This window comes from Gossypium raimondii, chromosome 4, assembly GCF_025698545.1.
Source record: "Gossypium raimondii isolate GPD5lz chromosome 4, ASM2569854v1, whole genome shotgun sequence".
In the NCBI taxonomy this organism is placed as follows: Eukaryota; Viridiplantae; Streptophyta; class Magnoliopsida; order Malvales; family Malvaceae; genus Gossypium; species Gossypium raimondii.
In genome coordinates, this window is record NC_068568.1 from 47,913,638 (window position 1) to 47,930,124 (window position 16,487).

Genomic DNA, 16,487 nt, shown 5'->3' on the forward strand with positions numbered 1-16,487 from the left:
CCTAATCATGGAGAGATCACTCGGTTCGGTCTAAAGGTTTTTTTGAAAAGGGGGAGAATTTGAATAAAAATATAAGCCTAAAAAATGGGCTTGGACAAAAAAATAATACCCATTTAGAAAGCAAGTCGAGCCTTAAGTAAGCTTTTTTTGGCCCCGAACCTGACTCGAATTTGTAAAAAAGAAAAAAACTATTTATGTTTTTCCACTATTTTGCTGTCATTTCTAAATTATATTGCTATTATTTTATTGTTATTGTTTAGATATTGTATAATTTTTTATTGTTAATTTTGCTACTATTTTCGAGGCATTTACTTATTAAGTTGCACATATTTTAGTCTTATTTAAGTTTAAAAACTTTTTTAGTTTGTTTTCAATTTTTTTGGGAAACACTTATTTTAATATTTTTTATTATATTTGATGTATGGATCAAGTCGAGCTTGGGTTTTAGCTTTTATTCAAGTCGGACTTTAACAAAATTTTAGGCTCATTTTTTGGATCAGGCCGAGTCCGAACCTATAAAACGGGCTTAAAATTTTGCTACAACTCCACCCGACCTATGATCACCTCTAGACTAATGTTAGTAGGAGTATCGTCTTCACTTAAAAATCAATTGTGGATACATCTAATTATCTAAAGCGTAGAAATAAAAAAAAAACAAATACAAACAATTCGCAATTGCAAATAATATATTTTTATAATTGTGACTCGAACCAATCAATACAATTACAATTAATATATACATATAATTACAGAAAGAACATAATGCACAAACAAAATTGCAATTATGATAAATCCATAAATTACGACAAGAATCAAACTATTACAATGCATAAATAGATGGATGGATAATGAAACTAGAATAAAATATGAATTAAGACCTTATGTACATGTAAATACACTTGATAATATTTGAATATAAACACTCAAGGATCAAGACTTCAATTTTTGCCAATATTACTAAAGCCTCTACGGTTATTCACTTAATTGTTGAACAATAATATAAAACCATCACATGTAAATTTTTAAAATAAGATTTAAAGTAAGAAAGAATCACTCAAAAGTGAAAATGGTAGAGTTTATTGTTGATACGAGTAATCAATAAGGAAAAGTGAATGGTTAATAAGAGTGTTGGTTCACCTGTGACAAGTAGAGAGCTAGAGTAAGGAGAATGAGAGAGCCAACAATGCAGTGTCTTGCATGGATATATATATGTGATTCCCACATGGTAAGATCGTTACAGGTCAATTGTCATCATGGAGTGCATTGTGTGATCCTACTTTGACATTATCATCCTCAAGGTTGTATGAGATGGCTACATGTTGGTGGACTCTATGGGGGTGCATAGTGAGCCTTATTCAGGTTGATTCAAACAGAATACGTAGAGGGTCGTTTACGGGCTATCCTACATAAAGGGTCATTAAGGTGCAAAGGGTAGTATCTGTAACACCCATTACCCGTACTCGTTGTCGGGTTAGAGTTACAACGTATTACTGAATAATCTAGAATAGTTAATAGCAGATAACGTGAAGTTGCCAATTTGAATAACATAATTTTCATAAAAATACATATCAGAGTAATACATACATTTATGGGTCTTAAATCGAGCCTACGAGGCCTTAGAATTAATTTAGGAATAATCAGGGGTCAATTTGAAACAAATCAAAATATTCAGGAAAAATCTAAAAATTTTCATCACTAGGGTCACACGGCCATATGGCCAAGCTGTGTGACACAACCCAGGCCATATGTGCAGGGGCATGACCGTGTAGTCAACTGTGTACTATTTGGAACAACTCCACAGCTGTGCCGTAGGTTGTGTGCTAGCCTGTGTAATAATTGAATTACCCTTACACAATCGTGTTGCAAGCCGTGTGCTAGATCGTGTTCAACTAAATGAGGGGTCACACGGGCGTGTGAAAACTGCACCTATACAGTTTTGAACACACTCAGGACACACGCCCGTGTGTGTAGCTCATAGGCATCACACGATCGTGTGACAACCCGTGTCCCAGGCCGTGTGTGCCCAAAAGTGACCAAAACATACCATTAGTTCAACCAATTTCACAGGGACCTAAACCATTTCAAATCACATCATTTTTGACACCTTAAACCACAATAGCAACCAAATCAACCAAATCATGCTAAATATAATCATCTAAACTTACCTAAATTATCTTTCAAATTTACATCCCATGATATCTATAATTTTCACTTCTAAAACAAACATACAATACACCACAGATATACTTTACCACAACCTCAACAACATACTTAGTTCCAACAAAATATTATTATTCATGATCAAGCATCTAACTCAATTTAGAAATTTACATAGCATACCATGGAATATCACTAAAGTTTATCACATCAAAAGTATACAACCAATTACATTTTACAACAAAGTCATTAATCCTTCTACATGTCATATAAGCCGAGATATTAAAAAAATACCAAAAGAGTTCTTTGAGATAGTGTGATCCATCGGGTTTTGATTTGATCTCCCAACCACAAAATATATATACAAAATAGAGAACAAAACATGAGTAAACTTACTTGAAGCTTAGTAAGTTCCTTAAACCAAATGATAACCTTATCGAATTCTACACATAACAGAGCAAACTAAACAGTTAATGTAATCAAGATCCTATTTTGTCACAACTCACAATAAGCAAGAATTGAACAATACATCAGTTTGCATTATTGTTCTGAACATATCTTAACATGTTCTTAAGTTACTAATATTCGGTACACTTTATTTAACCGGCCCAAAGCCTGCTAGGCACTAAGCCCTTTAAATATATTGGCACTAAGCTTGCTAGGCATTAAGCCCAATATGTATACACCAGCATGACGCCTGCTAGGCCCAAGGCCCGAAACAGTACAGAACACCGGCATAAAGCCTACTAGGCTCAAGGCTTGATTTAATTTCTCAACATAATTTAGTTCCATTATTGAGTTCAAATAATTCAAACGATCAATAATCACGAAACACTACATTTATTAAAATAAACAAGCAATTAAGGAAGTTAATTATAATATACTCATATAATGAACTTATCGGACTAATTTATAGTAGCAACTTAGGTACAATGACTAATTCGTAACTTTTTTCTTCCCACGATTGTCAACATGTTCTCAATCTAAAATAATAGTTTCATTCAATTAAACAAATCAACAACAAAATTAATCCATTTTATACAATTAAGTCCCTTTTTGACATTTTCAAAATTTCCCTTAACTTTTCATTTGTATTCAATTTAGTCCCTAAGCCCAAACATGCAAATTAACCTTTTTTGCCCAAATCCTATCTTAACCGATTGTTCAATGGCCTCACTAAAACTCATAATTGTAATTTTTTTCATATCAAATCCTTGTAATTTCATCACTTTAACAATTTAGTCCTTAAGCCATAAATCATCAAAAACTACTTTACAAAATAGTCATATTTAACAACCAAAATCACTAATCTTACAAAAAGTTTTAAGAATAACTCAAACCCAACAATGGCACAATAAAAAAAATTAACAATTTTACAAATTAGTCCTCGAGTTAGCTAAATCGAGTTAATACAAGCTCAAAAACATAAAAATTATTAAAAAATGGACAGGTTTGCTTACCTAATTGAGAACCCTAGCTAAACGAATTTTCTTCCATTCTTCAATGGCTTAGACGTTTGGTGAAGAAGAAACAAATGAGAAAATGTTCCATTTATTCTTTTAATTTGTTTTAATTTTAAAACTATTTACAAAATTGTCATTTCAATCATTTTATAAATGAAATTTCACATTTTTAACCTATACAACCGTCCTCTCATAATTTCCTATGGCATATTTACCATATAAGTCCCTTTACTTACCTTTATAAAACTATTTGCTAGCTTAAACTAATAGAGACCAATTTTCTCTATTTTTACGATTTAATTTTTTTTCTTAATTAACCAACTATATGTTAAAATTTCATAACCATATTTTAATGACATACTAATGTCCTCATAAATATTATTTAATTAATATTTACAGACGATTACGTCAGAATTGTGGTCTCGAAATCACTGTTTTTGACACCACTGAAAAAAGGATTGTTACAATATCATCCGTAGAACTATCTTACACGAAGGGTCACTACGGACGGTTCCTTGTAGAGGATTGTGCACGGACTAAGTGAGGATCATTAGTAAATTGCCCCATATCTTGCCACCATGCTAAGGTGGGAGTATAACAATTAATAATGTTATTTTAAATTTTATTTTCTTATCTATCATATACATTGCTAAAAGAAAGTATCACATAAGCATCCTTGTTAAATGTTATTTTACATATATAAATATATATATATATATATATATATTTAATTAGTATTTGATGCATTAATAATATAAAATATCATATTAGAAATCTTTAGAGCTTCCGTAAGCTGGATTTAAACTCAAACTTGTATGCACGTGTTTTGTTTGAATGATTGAGATTTAATGAATGTTTTGATGAATCTTGATTTAATTTCACATGTTTATCTTCTATTTATTACTGTAGCATCTCGTAACCCAATTCCAGCATCGGAAATAGGTAAAGGGTGTTACACATGTTTATAAAATATGGGGTACAGAAGGAGTTAACTTGATGGGTTAGTGAAGATAGGAAATTGACTAAATAGAGGAATGAGCGGATTGATAAGGGATACAAAGGAGTTCGACAGCACCGTGACAACAGTTTATAAGTCATTTGCGGCGACACCGTGACGATAGTATATAGGTCATTCGGGGCGACATCGTGTAAACAGTATACAAGTCCTTCAAGGCGACACCTCGAAAGGGGTTTATTGATTCTTAAAAATAAGAAATCCATGGTTAGCCATGGCAGGATCCAGTGGCCAAGTACATCTCATGGCAAAAATGGAGCCTGCCAAGATGACGAATAGGAAGCCTATCAGGGCATATTTAGGAGGTTACATATGACTTGGTGGCGAGTAGGTTGACAAAATGATAATAGTGCATCTGAAAACACGGGTAAGCAGGTTGAATAGAAGAATCCGCCAAAATGTGAAGGTAAGAAAAATAAGTAAAAATATCTTAAACGCGGACATATATGAAATAAGTGGGTATTTCCTTAGAAGAATTTGTAAATAAGAACCGGCCATTAATGTTTGGCTAGAGTTGGCATGTAAACCATCAATTGCAATGAGGTAAGTAAACAGTTGTTCAGGTTTAATTTAAGTGTTCTTGAGTAAAGAAGTTGCCAGAAAATGGTGGAAAGTTTGCCAAGGACTCTTTTAAAATAGAAGTTTGCTAAGGACTATGTTGGGTAGAATACTTGTCAAAAATAAAAAAAAAGGTGTGAATGTCATCACAACTGTCTAACACGGGGAAGTCCATTTAGAAATACCAAATGTAGAAGTCCACCAAAGGGAAAATCTAAGAAAGTGAATATTTCGCTAGAAACTATCTGCTATTGGGAGTGCCTTAGTAGGATGATCCGATGTGGGAAAGTCCCATGGGACTATCTTGCAAACATGATTTCACAACGGGAGAGAGGTGTGTACAAATCAGCCAAATCTCATATTCAATATCACAAAAAAAGATGTTATATTGGGTTTTCCATGAGAGAAGGTCTATGCAGGGGTTAAGTCAAAGAAGTTAATCCCGGAGTAATATGACAATCATATGTTTAGTTAGTGTGAAATGAACGGATCAAGGTAGAGATCTACCATTATGGCGTAGACGATTGCAAGTCTGCTAGTAGCAAAAGTAGTCACCGAACCGTATATATGCATATATGGTTATCTTAAGAAGGCAAAACCTGGGAAGGTAAAATGAGAATCTAAGATGAAGCGGGACAAAATCAAGTTCCAGAAGGAATTGCTATTTGGAAGAGCATGTTTACAATTAAATCAGAGGGTAAGTCAGGCAACGATGGAAATCAAGAAAGGCAAGGTGTTGATCACGCCAGAAAATCTGTGGAGTTCCCAACAACGCACAAAGAGTTTAAATTATGTACCTTTATTCTTTTTTCCCTGAAAATGTAGTATTTCCAATGCACTATTGTTTAGAATCTCACGAAGTCATTCTGAAGCTACGATTATGCTACCTTATATGCAGAAACAAGGATTTTCTGGACAAGCCAGACCCCGTTTAATTTACGTGTTGAGCATTGAAGTTGTTTCATGCGTAAAAAGAGCACCCTTTAAGCCTACGCCTCAAGTGTTGGATTAGTATATGAGCGCGAATTAAGTTTAAAGTCAAAATGAGTGTAATATTAGGCCTAGTACCTCAAATTGATTGCAAAACTTAAAGTGCTTGTACAATAGGAGATTTATTGAAAGTTAATCTTTGAATTATGCTAATTATCATGATTTGAAATAAATTGTACAAGTAAATCCTTAGGTTCCTAATCTAAATTTATAATTAAGATAAGTTCGAACGGTGAATTTGTGACTCAAATTTTGTGATACTCGATACCCGAACCTAGCAATCGAGTTGGGTATAAGATGTTACATCACCGCCAATAGTAATGATTAATCACCTCGTCGTAACAATGTGCTTCATTTCTATGAGTGATGATCGGATTTTCTGCTCAAGTTTCTATTACTATCCTCAATGAGAGCAACAACACCCAGGAGAACTTGAAATTTGATTTGAGAAAAGAAACGAGAAAAAAGGTAAGAAAGAAAGAAAGAAAGAAAACAGGCTGAACGAGAAGAGAGAATTGGAGAGGAAAATATTATTCAATAACCAACTTGGAGAATTCTATTACATCAGATTAGAAATGTCTAATCCTTAAATTTCTTTAACTCTCTCATAAACTAAACTGGCGATTTAATGACTCGCTCACTCTCCTCATGTACCCCTACTAGATTTCCTTTTGGTAGCATGCCCATAACAGTACCCCAAAAGGAAAAAGAAAAAAAAAACTTGCCATTGTGGATGGTGTTAATCCTTAATCTTCTGTGTGGCCTAGTGCCAGACTCTTTGTCAACAGGAAAATGCAGCAAAAGCATAATGGAAAACAGAAGTTTACTATAAGTAGTTTTCATTATAGACATCCATTTCTCATATCACGATTGCTGACCTCTACATTGTAGCCTTCCTATGATTTTCCTCGTAAAAGTAGATCTGACATTACTGTTGTTGACATATTTTCTTAAAAAAACCCTTCATTATTTTAATACAATAATAAACCTTCTGAAGAAAACAAGAGACTCTAAAAATAAAAAATTCATAATCATTTCCACAGTTTTTTTATGTTACATATGATTAGGGTACAAAAACAAGGTAGAAAGCACAATTGCTAAAACCTGAAAAACTATCAGCTAATTAACACTAAAAGCAGTACACAGTTCCAAATGTCTCAAATTTCACTAGGAAGAACATACAAAATTGTGACGACCTTCTGGCAGCAACACAAAGAAATGATGAAAACTGTAACTGGAACAAGCATAAACAGCACCATTTTTAAAAGTTTGAAATTACCAGTCAAAGCCGCTACCAGCACCAAACTATCTCAGATGGCTGCCACATGCAGCAACTATCAGCAGCTCTTATCTCAGTCACATTAAGTTATTCAATCAACCATGAGCAACTATCAGGAGCTCTTATCTCTTCGCTGCTTGCGGACCTTCACAAATTTTCTGGCAGACTTGTCACTGCCACCGGTGCCCAATGAGAAGCTCCCTCCAGCACCAAATTCAACACTACCAGAAGCCAGAAATGGAGATGGATTCTGTGGTGCGCCAATGCTTGTTTGGCCTCCAAACTGGACAGAACCTACTCCTGATGGGTTTGATGCACCAAAAACAAACCCAGAAGCAGGTGATGAGATTGGCTGTTGACTAAATGTCACAACAGTCGGTGAAGCCTGAACTGTGTCCTCTGCCATACTATCTTCCATTTGATCATTATTACTAGAGGGTGTTGACCCAAACACCAAGCCAGGACTAGTGTTACCAAACACAGGCTGTGATGGAGTAGCAGCTGCAGCCGAAGTGAATGAAAATATGGAACTTGAGGAGGCACCGGTGGATGACCCAAAGATAGTAGGTGCGCTGCTAGGAGCACTAACAGAAGTTGATGATCCAAAGGAAAATCCCGATGATGACCCAAATGTGAGTGTCTTGGGAGCTTGCCAATTGGAACCAAATGCACCAGCAGCAATGCCACTGCTAGAGCTCAGAGAGTTGATTTCTGAAGAGGAAGAACTTGTTCCAAAACTTGCACCTGAACTAAAAGGTTTAGCCACTGATGCTGATGACCCAAAAATTGAACTGCCAGAGGAGAAGGTAGCATTCCCACCCAATCCAAAGGATGGAGATGATGCAGATGAAGAGAACTGAATAGGTGTGCTATGGGTTGAGGAACCAATGCCAGTTCCTGCTGCAGATGCTTGGGTATCAACAGCATTAAAAGGATTTAAACCCTGAGTCAGTGCAGTAGATGTGGGTGCAGCTGGAGCACCAAATCCAAAGATGTTGCTTCCAGAGCCCGTGATTGCAGATTTAGTGGAAAAAGTACTATTTCCAGTACCAGCTACTGGCAAAGATGTACCACCAAAAATGCTACTGCCTGTGCTTGTAGTTGAAGATGAACTGCCAAATATACTACTGCCTGTGCCCATCACTGTGGTAAATGTGCTGCTGAAAAAGCCACTTCCAGAGTTTGTAATGGTGGAAGATGTACCACTGAAACTGCTATTTCCAGAGCTTGTGAATACAGCTGTTGTACCAGTAGTGCTGCTCACAGCACTACTTCCAGAGCAAGTAAAAGCAAACGTACTACTGCAAGGGAAAATCCCTACATTGCCAAGACTTGTATCCTGGGTCTTAGATTTGGTTGCTTCCCGTGAAGTTGATGGGTCCCCAGAGGATGAAAACTTGAAAACAGGTGAAGCTATAAAGGAAGGGATTGAAGTCTCCACAGAGGGGATGCTGGTATGGCATATAGTGGGATTCACAGTTGCACTTGCAGAAGTGGTGGCAGTAGCAGGAGAGTCATTATTGTTGGCAGTTGCACTGGATGAACTTCGACCATTACTTGGGACTAGAGAAGGCACTGGTGAAGAGAATGAAAACGAACTAGAAGAAAAAGACCCATTATTTACAGCAGAACAATCTGCTGAGGCACCAAACTTGAAGTTAGATGTTGAAACAGCAGAGGTGAGTGCAGTTTCAGGTGTCCTAAAGATCCCATTCATAGTGCTTCCTCCATCAGTTTTTTCTGACAAGTGATTGGTTACACCAGGAGCAGTAGTCGCGAAGCTGAACATAAAGCAACAAAGCATTTAAAGAATATTGTTTAAGGGAAATCACATACGCATGGGCACACAGACATATATATACTGATAAATCAACTTATTGAGAAGGTGCATTTTGTGATTATTAGCAAAGAGAAAGAGGTGAAGTGACCAGAGATACCAAACAACAGCTGGCTATAGAATATAAAGCAGCAAAGTTTTAAAGAATAACATACAAGAAACCATATGCACTGATCAATCATAGTATTGAGAAGAAGCATTTTTGAGATTGTTAGCAAAATGAAAGGGGCAAGTGACTAGTGAAAAAATAATTATAATAAGGAACTCTAAAGAGTGGTTCAGTTAATCTACAAAACACCCAATTATTTTTGTTGGCCAATATGCATGGTTTCCTTATGATCCCATGTCTATTGTTGAATACTTAAATACTGAGAAGTAAAGAGTTTGACACCATCTCCTTTCTTACTAGTAAAGATACATCTAATTAAAAAGTTAAAAATGACAGGAATTAAAGAGAACTTCAAACAGGCAGGCTTTCTCTATGCCTATCACCTTACAGAAAAAAAAAACACACACACACACACCTAGGAACATCAGGCACAGCTTGATCATAACTCAAACTAAAAGGCCAGAGAGCTATTGTTGTCTGGTGCTAAGGCATAGGCACACCTTGGAAGACGCCTTGACACCATGAGATGGATGCCAACTTTCAAGTGCCAAATTGAATTTGTTAACTTTAGGCACAAAAATTGGAATTTCAATTAACCTTTTGTAACATACTATCCTAACCACACTACGCAAAACTAATATCATCAAATGGACCAACAAATAAACCCACACTTGATATCTACTATCTAGGAGGTTAGCCATGTAACCTAAACTCCCTTTCCATCAACTAACCACTAATCTACACCATTCACCCCACTATCAGTGATTCTACAGGCAAGGGTTAGATTCACCCCTAAATCCCCTCCCATCCTGTTATAAGAAACCCGAACATGGTAGGGTAATTCTTTTACTACCTTCCAATCAACTAACCAATAGTCTAAGACATTTGACCCACTATTAGTAATCCTATAGACAATCCTACATTGGAGGTATAGAAAGAAAGAAAGAAAGGGGAAGAGAAGACCCAAGTAAAAAAGCCTTCCAAACAAGAGAAGTTGATTAACAGATATACACCAACCTGCTTGAGTAATCTAGTTCTTGGTCTGAACTTTTGGCAAGCTTAACACCTGAAGATCCAGTAATAGATAAAACCTCACCAACATTTCTAGAGGCAAAGCCAAATGTGGTAACAGCAGCATCTAACTGCACTGGTGCAACTTTCTCCCCAATGCTAACCATAGGAGGAGCATTTGATTCTGTAGAGAAAGCATCTCTTTTGGCTGCTTGAGTTGACTGAGATCCCAAAAACGCTGACTGCATAGATGAGTTGGCCACCTGTACTACTGGAAAAGTAATACTGGAATTCTTTTCAACAACTGGAGATCCATTAGATGTTCTCATTCCAGGATTTCGATTGACTGCAGCACTTGATATAGGCATAACTTCAGAAAATATAGAAGGCTTCTCTACAACAGCTTCAGGAGCAGCACGCTTACTTCCGTTAACGGAATTATCTGACTTCTCCCTCCATTCACCAAATCTCGCAGGTGTGGCTCCAATAGAATAGTCACCATCATCCAGATCCAGATAATCCTGTGACAGAGACCATAAGCATTAACTGAAACAGCATATGAACCAAAAAGGAAAAAACAGAACAAAACAGTGAAGCTTCTAATCATGCTCTCCTAATCAGAAGTAATGCTTTGGTTGCCTTTGCCAAGAAATCAAAGACGTTAAAAATGAAAGAAGACAAACATGTTGGTTTTAGTAATATTCCTAATTAAAATTTATTTAGCAAGTACTTTATTACAATTAAAACCCTTAATTTTAGTTTCTTATTCTACAAGAATAAAATATTATCTAACTTGTATTTAAGGGGACAATTTTAGTTATAAAATAAGACAGAAATCCTACTAATTTATAGAGGCTTAAGACAAGTTCCATATATTATTAATCATAGGTCCTTTATGAGGTAAGTATCAATGCAAGGGTAAAGTGCTATCAATCAAAGCTGGTATTCCCTTAATCTATAACCCATGAATGTAGCAAGTAGGCATGATAGATCCTTATCATTTGGAATTTTAAATAAAATATATAGCACTTGATATGCAAACTAAGGAATTTTGATTATTAACAATTGCTCTAACATCACCAAAAACTCATAGCAGAATATGACATGACAAAAATTTTCTGTTTACCAATTACCTCATGTGCACTTATCTGAAAAGCCTGACTCTTTTCCTGAGATAACTGTACGACAGACTTGATACCACTGGAATCAGCAGCTCTATCACTAGGCCTATTATCCTTCATTAAACTATTACTATCTACACCATTTACCGCAGGAACTTGCTTGTCAGAGAGAGAAACCAACGTTGAGACATTTTTTTTAACCTTATCATGCTTGTTAGACACAGAGTCTTGAAAATCAGTCAATACAATGCGAGAACCACTCACCTTACTTGAATCATGCACGTTCTCCAGAAATTTTGAAGAATCTACATTCGCAAGGCTTTTACGAGCCTGCCCACGTAGCATAGATGGTGACAGCATAGAGGGTGATTTTTCCCCTGGGGAGACCAACATTTCCAGTTGCTGGAATATTTTTGAAGCCATCTGACTGGACTTGGACGGAACAGTGGCAAAACTTGTGCCAGGACTGCTGTTACCCCCAGTCTCAGCTAAAGTATCTAAACCAGCTGAACTAGTGCCAACCACATGCGCAGATAGAGGGGCAGCAGAAGCAGGTAAAGTCAAGTTTCTTGAAGAAAGGAGACTTGATTTTTGACGAATCCGCCGAATTGGGCCAACTGATCCTATATCATTGTCTAATACTGAACTCCTGCTTAAAACCTGAGAAGGAAAGAAACATACCCATTTAATGATAATTCTCTAGATAGAGAAATCCTGAAAGAGAGATAGGATCCTGAATCAGTACCCCCTGCCCGGAGCCAGAAATTCTATTGTGCTCCAATGTACCCTGAGATGACGATAAAGGTCCACCAAAAGCATCACTATCAGTGCCAACACTCTACGGAATGAGTAAACAACTAGAATAAGACAAATGATAAACAAGCAAAAATACAAGGGAAAAGATTGTCAAGCACATCAACCTTGATGAGAGTTGATGAGTTAACCCTGGAATAAGGTGTTCGTGCCATACTATATATCGCAGACCTGCCCCGTGATCTTGGGGTCATGAAACCGTTTCCAAGACTCCCAACATGGCCAGAAGATCTTCGCACAAGTGACGTCATGGAAGACTTAGAAGGAAAGATTCTATTGCTCGGTGAAGATAAATCTCTCCTAGGCACTTGATTTTGTAATCCATGCATTGATGTGGATACCTTTGAAGGCCTACTGCCCATGTAAGCTTTTGTAAGCTCAGCAGGTGAAGCAACATCCTCATCAGGAACCTGCATAACCATGTGAGTTTTTTTTTTTGTGTGTGTGTGTATAAAATTAAAATTATGCAGAGTAAAGAACATTTGAGGAACGCAAAATGAAGGAAAGAAGCTTTTCCTTACAGTTGATCTGGCAACAGGTGTTAAAATAAGATGGTTCTCAGTGCCATTTTCTCTAACTGGGCTCTCTAGAAAATCTTCTTTCTTGTCATGTGATACCACTGAGATAATTTCAGACCTCTTTTCTTCATTACCACCAGTAATATCAACTGTTCTTGAACGTAGTAAACTTGTCAAAAGATCAATTTCGGATCTGAAACAGATTAATAATATTCATCATCTATAGCATCAAGCTGAAGCAATGAAGGAAAATCATAAAGCATTACAACAGCATCTACAGATTGGAAAATAGATAGCACAACAATCAACTACAAAGGTTGCAAGTTTAACAAGAATTTGCAAATTGAAGTGATTCAATCCAACTCATGTTCTCAGCCCCTCTTCCAGTTAATGGAAACTGAAAGAAATAGGAACTACAGAATCCTAAAGCATAGAAGCACACAAACAAATACAAAAGGTAAATTATCACAAGCAAGCCAAATTAATTTAGCAAAGTTCCCTTAAAGCAAAATAGCACAAATAACCATGCATTTTAACTTAACATCAACGCGATAAAAGTTCAGATCATCTTGCCTGGTAAAAGTCTTCTGCTTTAAAATTTCCTCGAGTTCAGCAACTCCACCTTTACCGGAATGATTAGTGGGATTCTCGCATTCTATGATGTCTCCTTGCACAACAGGAGGAACCTTAGTGGAAAAATGCATATAAAACAACAAAGCATATAAGTTGGGTTCATCAAAGAGAAAATTGCATAGGGGGAATGTTATATATAAGTACATAAAAAAATCATAAAACAAAGGGATAGATACATAGCCCGAAAGCAGCATCTGCAGTTAACAATGAATAAAGGTAACATGAGAATTAAGGGCAAAGTCTGTCCCAAAGATTTAGTGCATGTGGGTGAATGTTATATTGCTCTAAGTAAAATGTAACAAACCAAGAAAAAAATGTCAGTTTTAAAAAGAATATAAAAGCTCTCAGTTTCATGCACAGTGCTTTGGGGAATAGAGAAGAAAATGTTACATGGAAAAATACGAACAAATAGATTTCATTGGTTCAAACAAAGTATAAAATACAAGTATAGAACATTATTTTTTAAACATAATTTAAGAAAGTGAATTTGACTTAGTTCGTTATAGTAAATTGTGAAGATAAATGCTCGCAATCCATAAAAATTAATTAACGATCCAATACATCTATGTATTTGAGAGGGTATAAGAATAATTTTGTATTCCTTAGTTCACATATATCCACTTCAACTTATCCCTAAGCAGAGAAGCAACAAGTCCATGCATTTGAAACAATCAAGTCAGTCATGCTTTTATGCAATCCATCAAGCAATTTATATTACAACTTGAAATCTAGATCCCTTCTTTAACATTCAACTAGCCAAATGCAACCAGGAAGTACTGCATTATTAGACTATTGCACCCAAAGTAAACATAATACAACCACATAGCATTTTCTACATATACAAAGAAGATATTCTAGTTCTATATGTTCAAAGTCAGCACTACAATGGCTTCTTTGTCTTTGTATGCTCAAAAAACCAAGAGTTTTCCGATTAAATAGGGCCAAGACCTTGACCGAATCCTATCTATTTTTTTCAAGACTTGATTCCAAATATAACCATATACTAGAATATTGTATAACATCCAGCTTTCCAAACTGACATAAATTGAAAATTTCCTCTACATCGAAATACAATTTTGATGCTATGTTTGAGAGCATAATTTTAGAAACTGGATTTGGATTTGGTTAGTTATGATAATTTAGGAGGCTATGTGCACACTGCACACAATACATAAGAATTAGTTAAGGATCAATCCCACTTATGCGTTTGAGAGAGTATAAAAAGATGGATTTTAGATTCCCTATTTCACATAGGTACATCAAATTTGTCCTTAAGCAGTGAACCAATAAATCCATGCATTTGAAAATAATCATTACAGTCATTCTTTTATGCAATCATCAAACCATTTAGACTAAAATCTGAAATCCAGACCCTTCTTTAAAATTCAACTTCCTGAATGCAATTTGGAAGTACTGTACTCTTAGATTTTGGCACCCAGCGAAGATAATACTACCATATGAGATTTTCTACACATAATTATAAGGAAGAAAGAAATTATTCTAGTTCTATATGTTCAAAGTTTGAAAATCAACAGGCTTTCATTTTTCAGGCAAAATATGTTTAAAAATATAAAAAAGAAACAAATTACACAGAGATACATTAATAAAGCTATCAGGAGGTTAAAACATCAAGGTTTAACTAATACTTACTGTTGAAGTTGTGTCCAGTTGATTCTCCGTTGGTTCCCGATTAGTCTCTGACAAGATTATTATATAATCAACATCACCAAAAAAAAAAACTACTTTACCGTAATTTAAACTTCCAACATGCCATAAAAAGATTATATAGTAATATCCTATTTATAGCTTATTCCTTGTTAGCAAATCCTGATCATTAATTTGAAGGAATAAAAGTAAAACACTGTACATGGTTAAGCATATTTCATATAGTTCATTAACATATTTTTCCAGTACGCATTAATTTCACGCTACAAGCAACATTGCGTAACCGGGGAAGGTTTTTAATCTATATTCGTATTCTAGGGAGTAATTCTTCATTTTAAACGAAGCATATATCAACTAATAAGAAATATTTTACACCAAAAAGAAAACAGTGGAAGGAACTGTTTTCATTTCAATAACAACAGCATAATTATAACTGTTATAGAGAGAATTATTATCCGTAAGAAACAATTTCTTCTACTTGGACTTTCAAGTCGAATAAGTAAAACCCTAACTCCTAAAATTTTTTCTATACCAGAAACAAAAAATTCCCTAACTAGATACTATAAAGTACCACTCCAAACCCCAATAATAAAAGCAACCCAACAAAACCAATTTTCACAAAAATGCTCCAAAATTTTTTTCTTTTACTTGCTCCCTGTATTTTAATTTGGGAATCAATAAAAGAGAAGCGAGGAGAAACTAACCAGAGTCCAGCAGTTGCGGTGTAGGAGGTGGCGGAGGAGGGAGGCGCTTCGTAAAGACGGAGGCGAAGAGCCTGTGAGCACTGGAAGTAATAAGCCTCCGCGCTGGATCCACCAATTTCGATAACCAACCATTTTCATTGCTGGAACCGCTGGGGTTTCTTATTGAGGCCGGTGGTCGATCGTATGGCGTAGTTTTGGTTGTTCTCCGAAACGGCCGTTTTTTGAATTTTCCTCCTGCTCCTTGTGCGCCGTCGTAGGGGTTCCCCTCCTCACGCGCCGTCGCCATCAGATAAATAGAAAAGGGGATATGAATGTAAGGGTTTAGGATTTGGGGGAAATTTCTTAAAAAAAGAGCTCAAGTTTGGTTAATTAGGGTTTTTATATATCATATAAAAGGCGTTCCTTTTACGACCCCTGTCAAAATAAACACACAAAGCTTTTTGTTTTGAGATTTTATGAGAAGGGTTTAATTTCAATTTTAATCCCTATAATATGCCTGAATTTCAAATTTAATTTTTATACCTCAATTTGTATAATATCATAGTCATTCTAAATACACAATTTTTCTAATTATATTAATTTACTTCTTATTTTATGCTAAAATTTGAATATTA

The 16,487-nt window shown here is 35.6% G+C and overlaps 1 protein-coding gene across 3 annotated transcripts; it reads right to left on the reverse strand.

Moving 5' to 3' along the window:
• Positions 1-7,194: 7,194 nt before the first annotated feature.
• On the reverse strand, positions 7,195-16,259 carry LOC105779181 (nuclear pore complex protein NUP1). 3 transcript variants are annotated; one of them, XM_052629762.1, is made up of 9 exons: positions 15,874-16,259; positions 15,155-15,201; positions 13,445-13,557; positions 12,875-13,064; positions 12,461-12,763; positions 12,286-12,378; positions 11,553-12,200; positions 10,426-10,940; positions 7,195-9,243 (listed from the first exon to the last, which is right to left on the reverse strand). In XM_052629762.1, exons 1-9 carry the CDS (start codon positions 16,157-16,159, stop codon positions 7,575-7,577), a joined length of 3,864 nt encoding a protein of 1,287 aa, XP_052485722.1. In that variant the 5' UTR covers positions 16,160-16,259; the 3' UTR covers positions 7,195-7,574. The 3 variants fall into 3 exon arrangements, with proteins under 3 accessions (XP_052485722.1, XP_052485724.1, XP_052485723.1); XM_052629764.1 differs by having other exon boundaries at positions 11,805-12,200; positions 12,286-12,327; positions 15,874-16,257; XM_052629763.1 differs by having other exon boundaries at positions 11,805-12,200; positions 15,874-16,257.
• Positions 16,260-16,487: the final 228 nt, after the last annotated feature.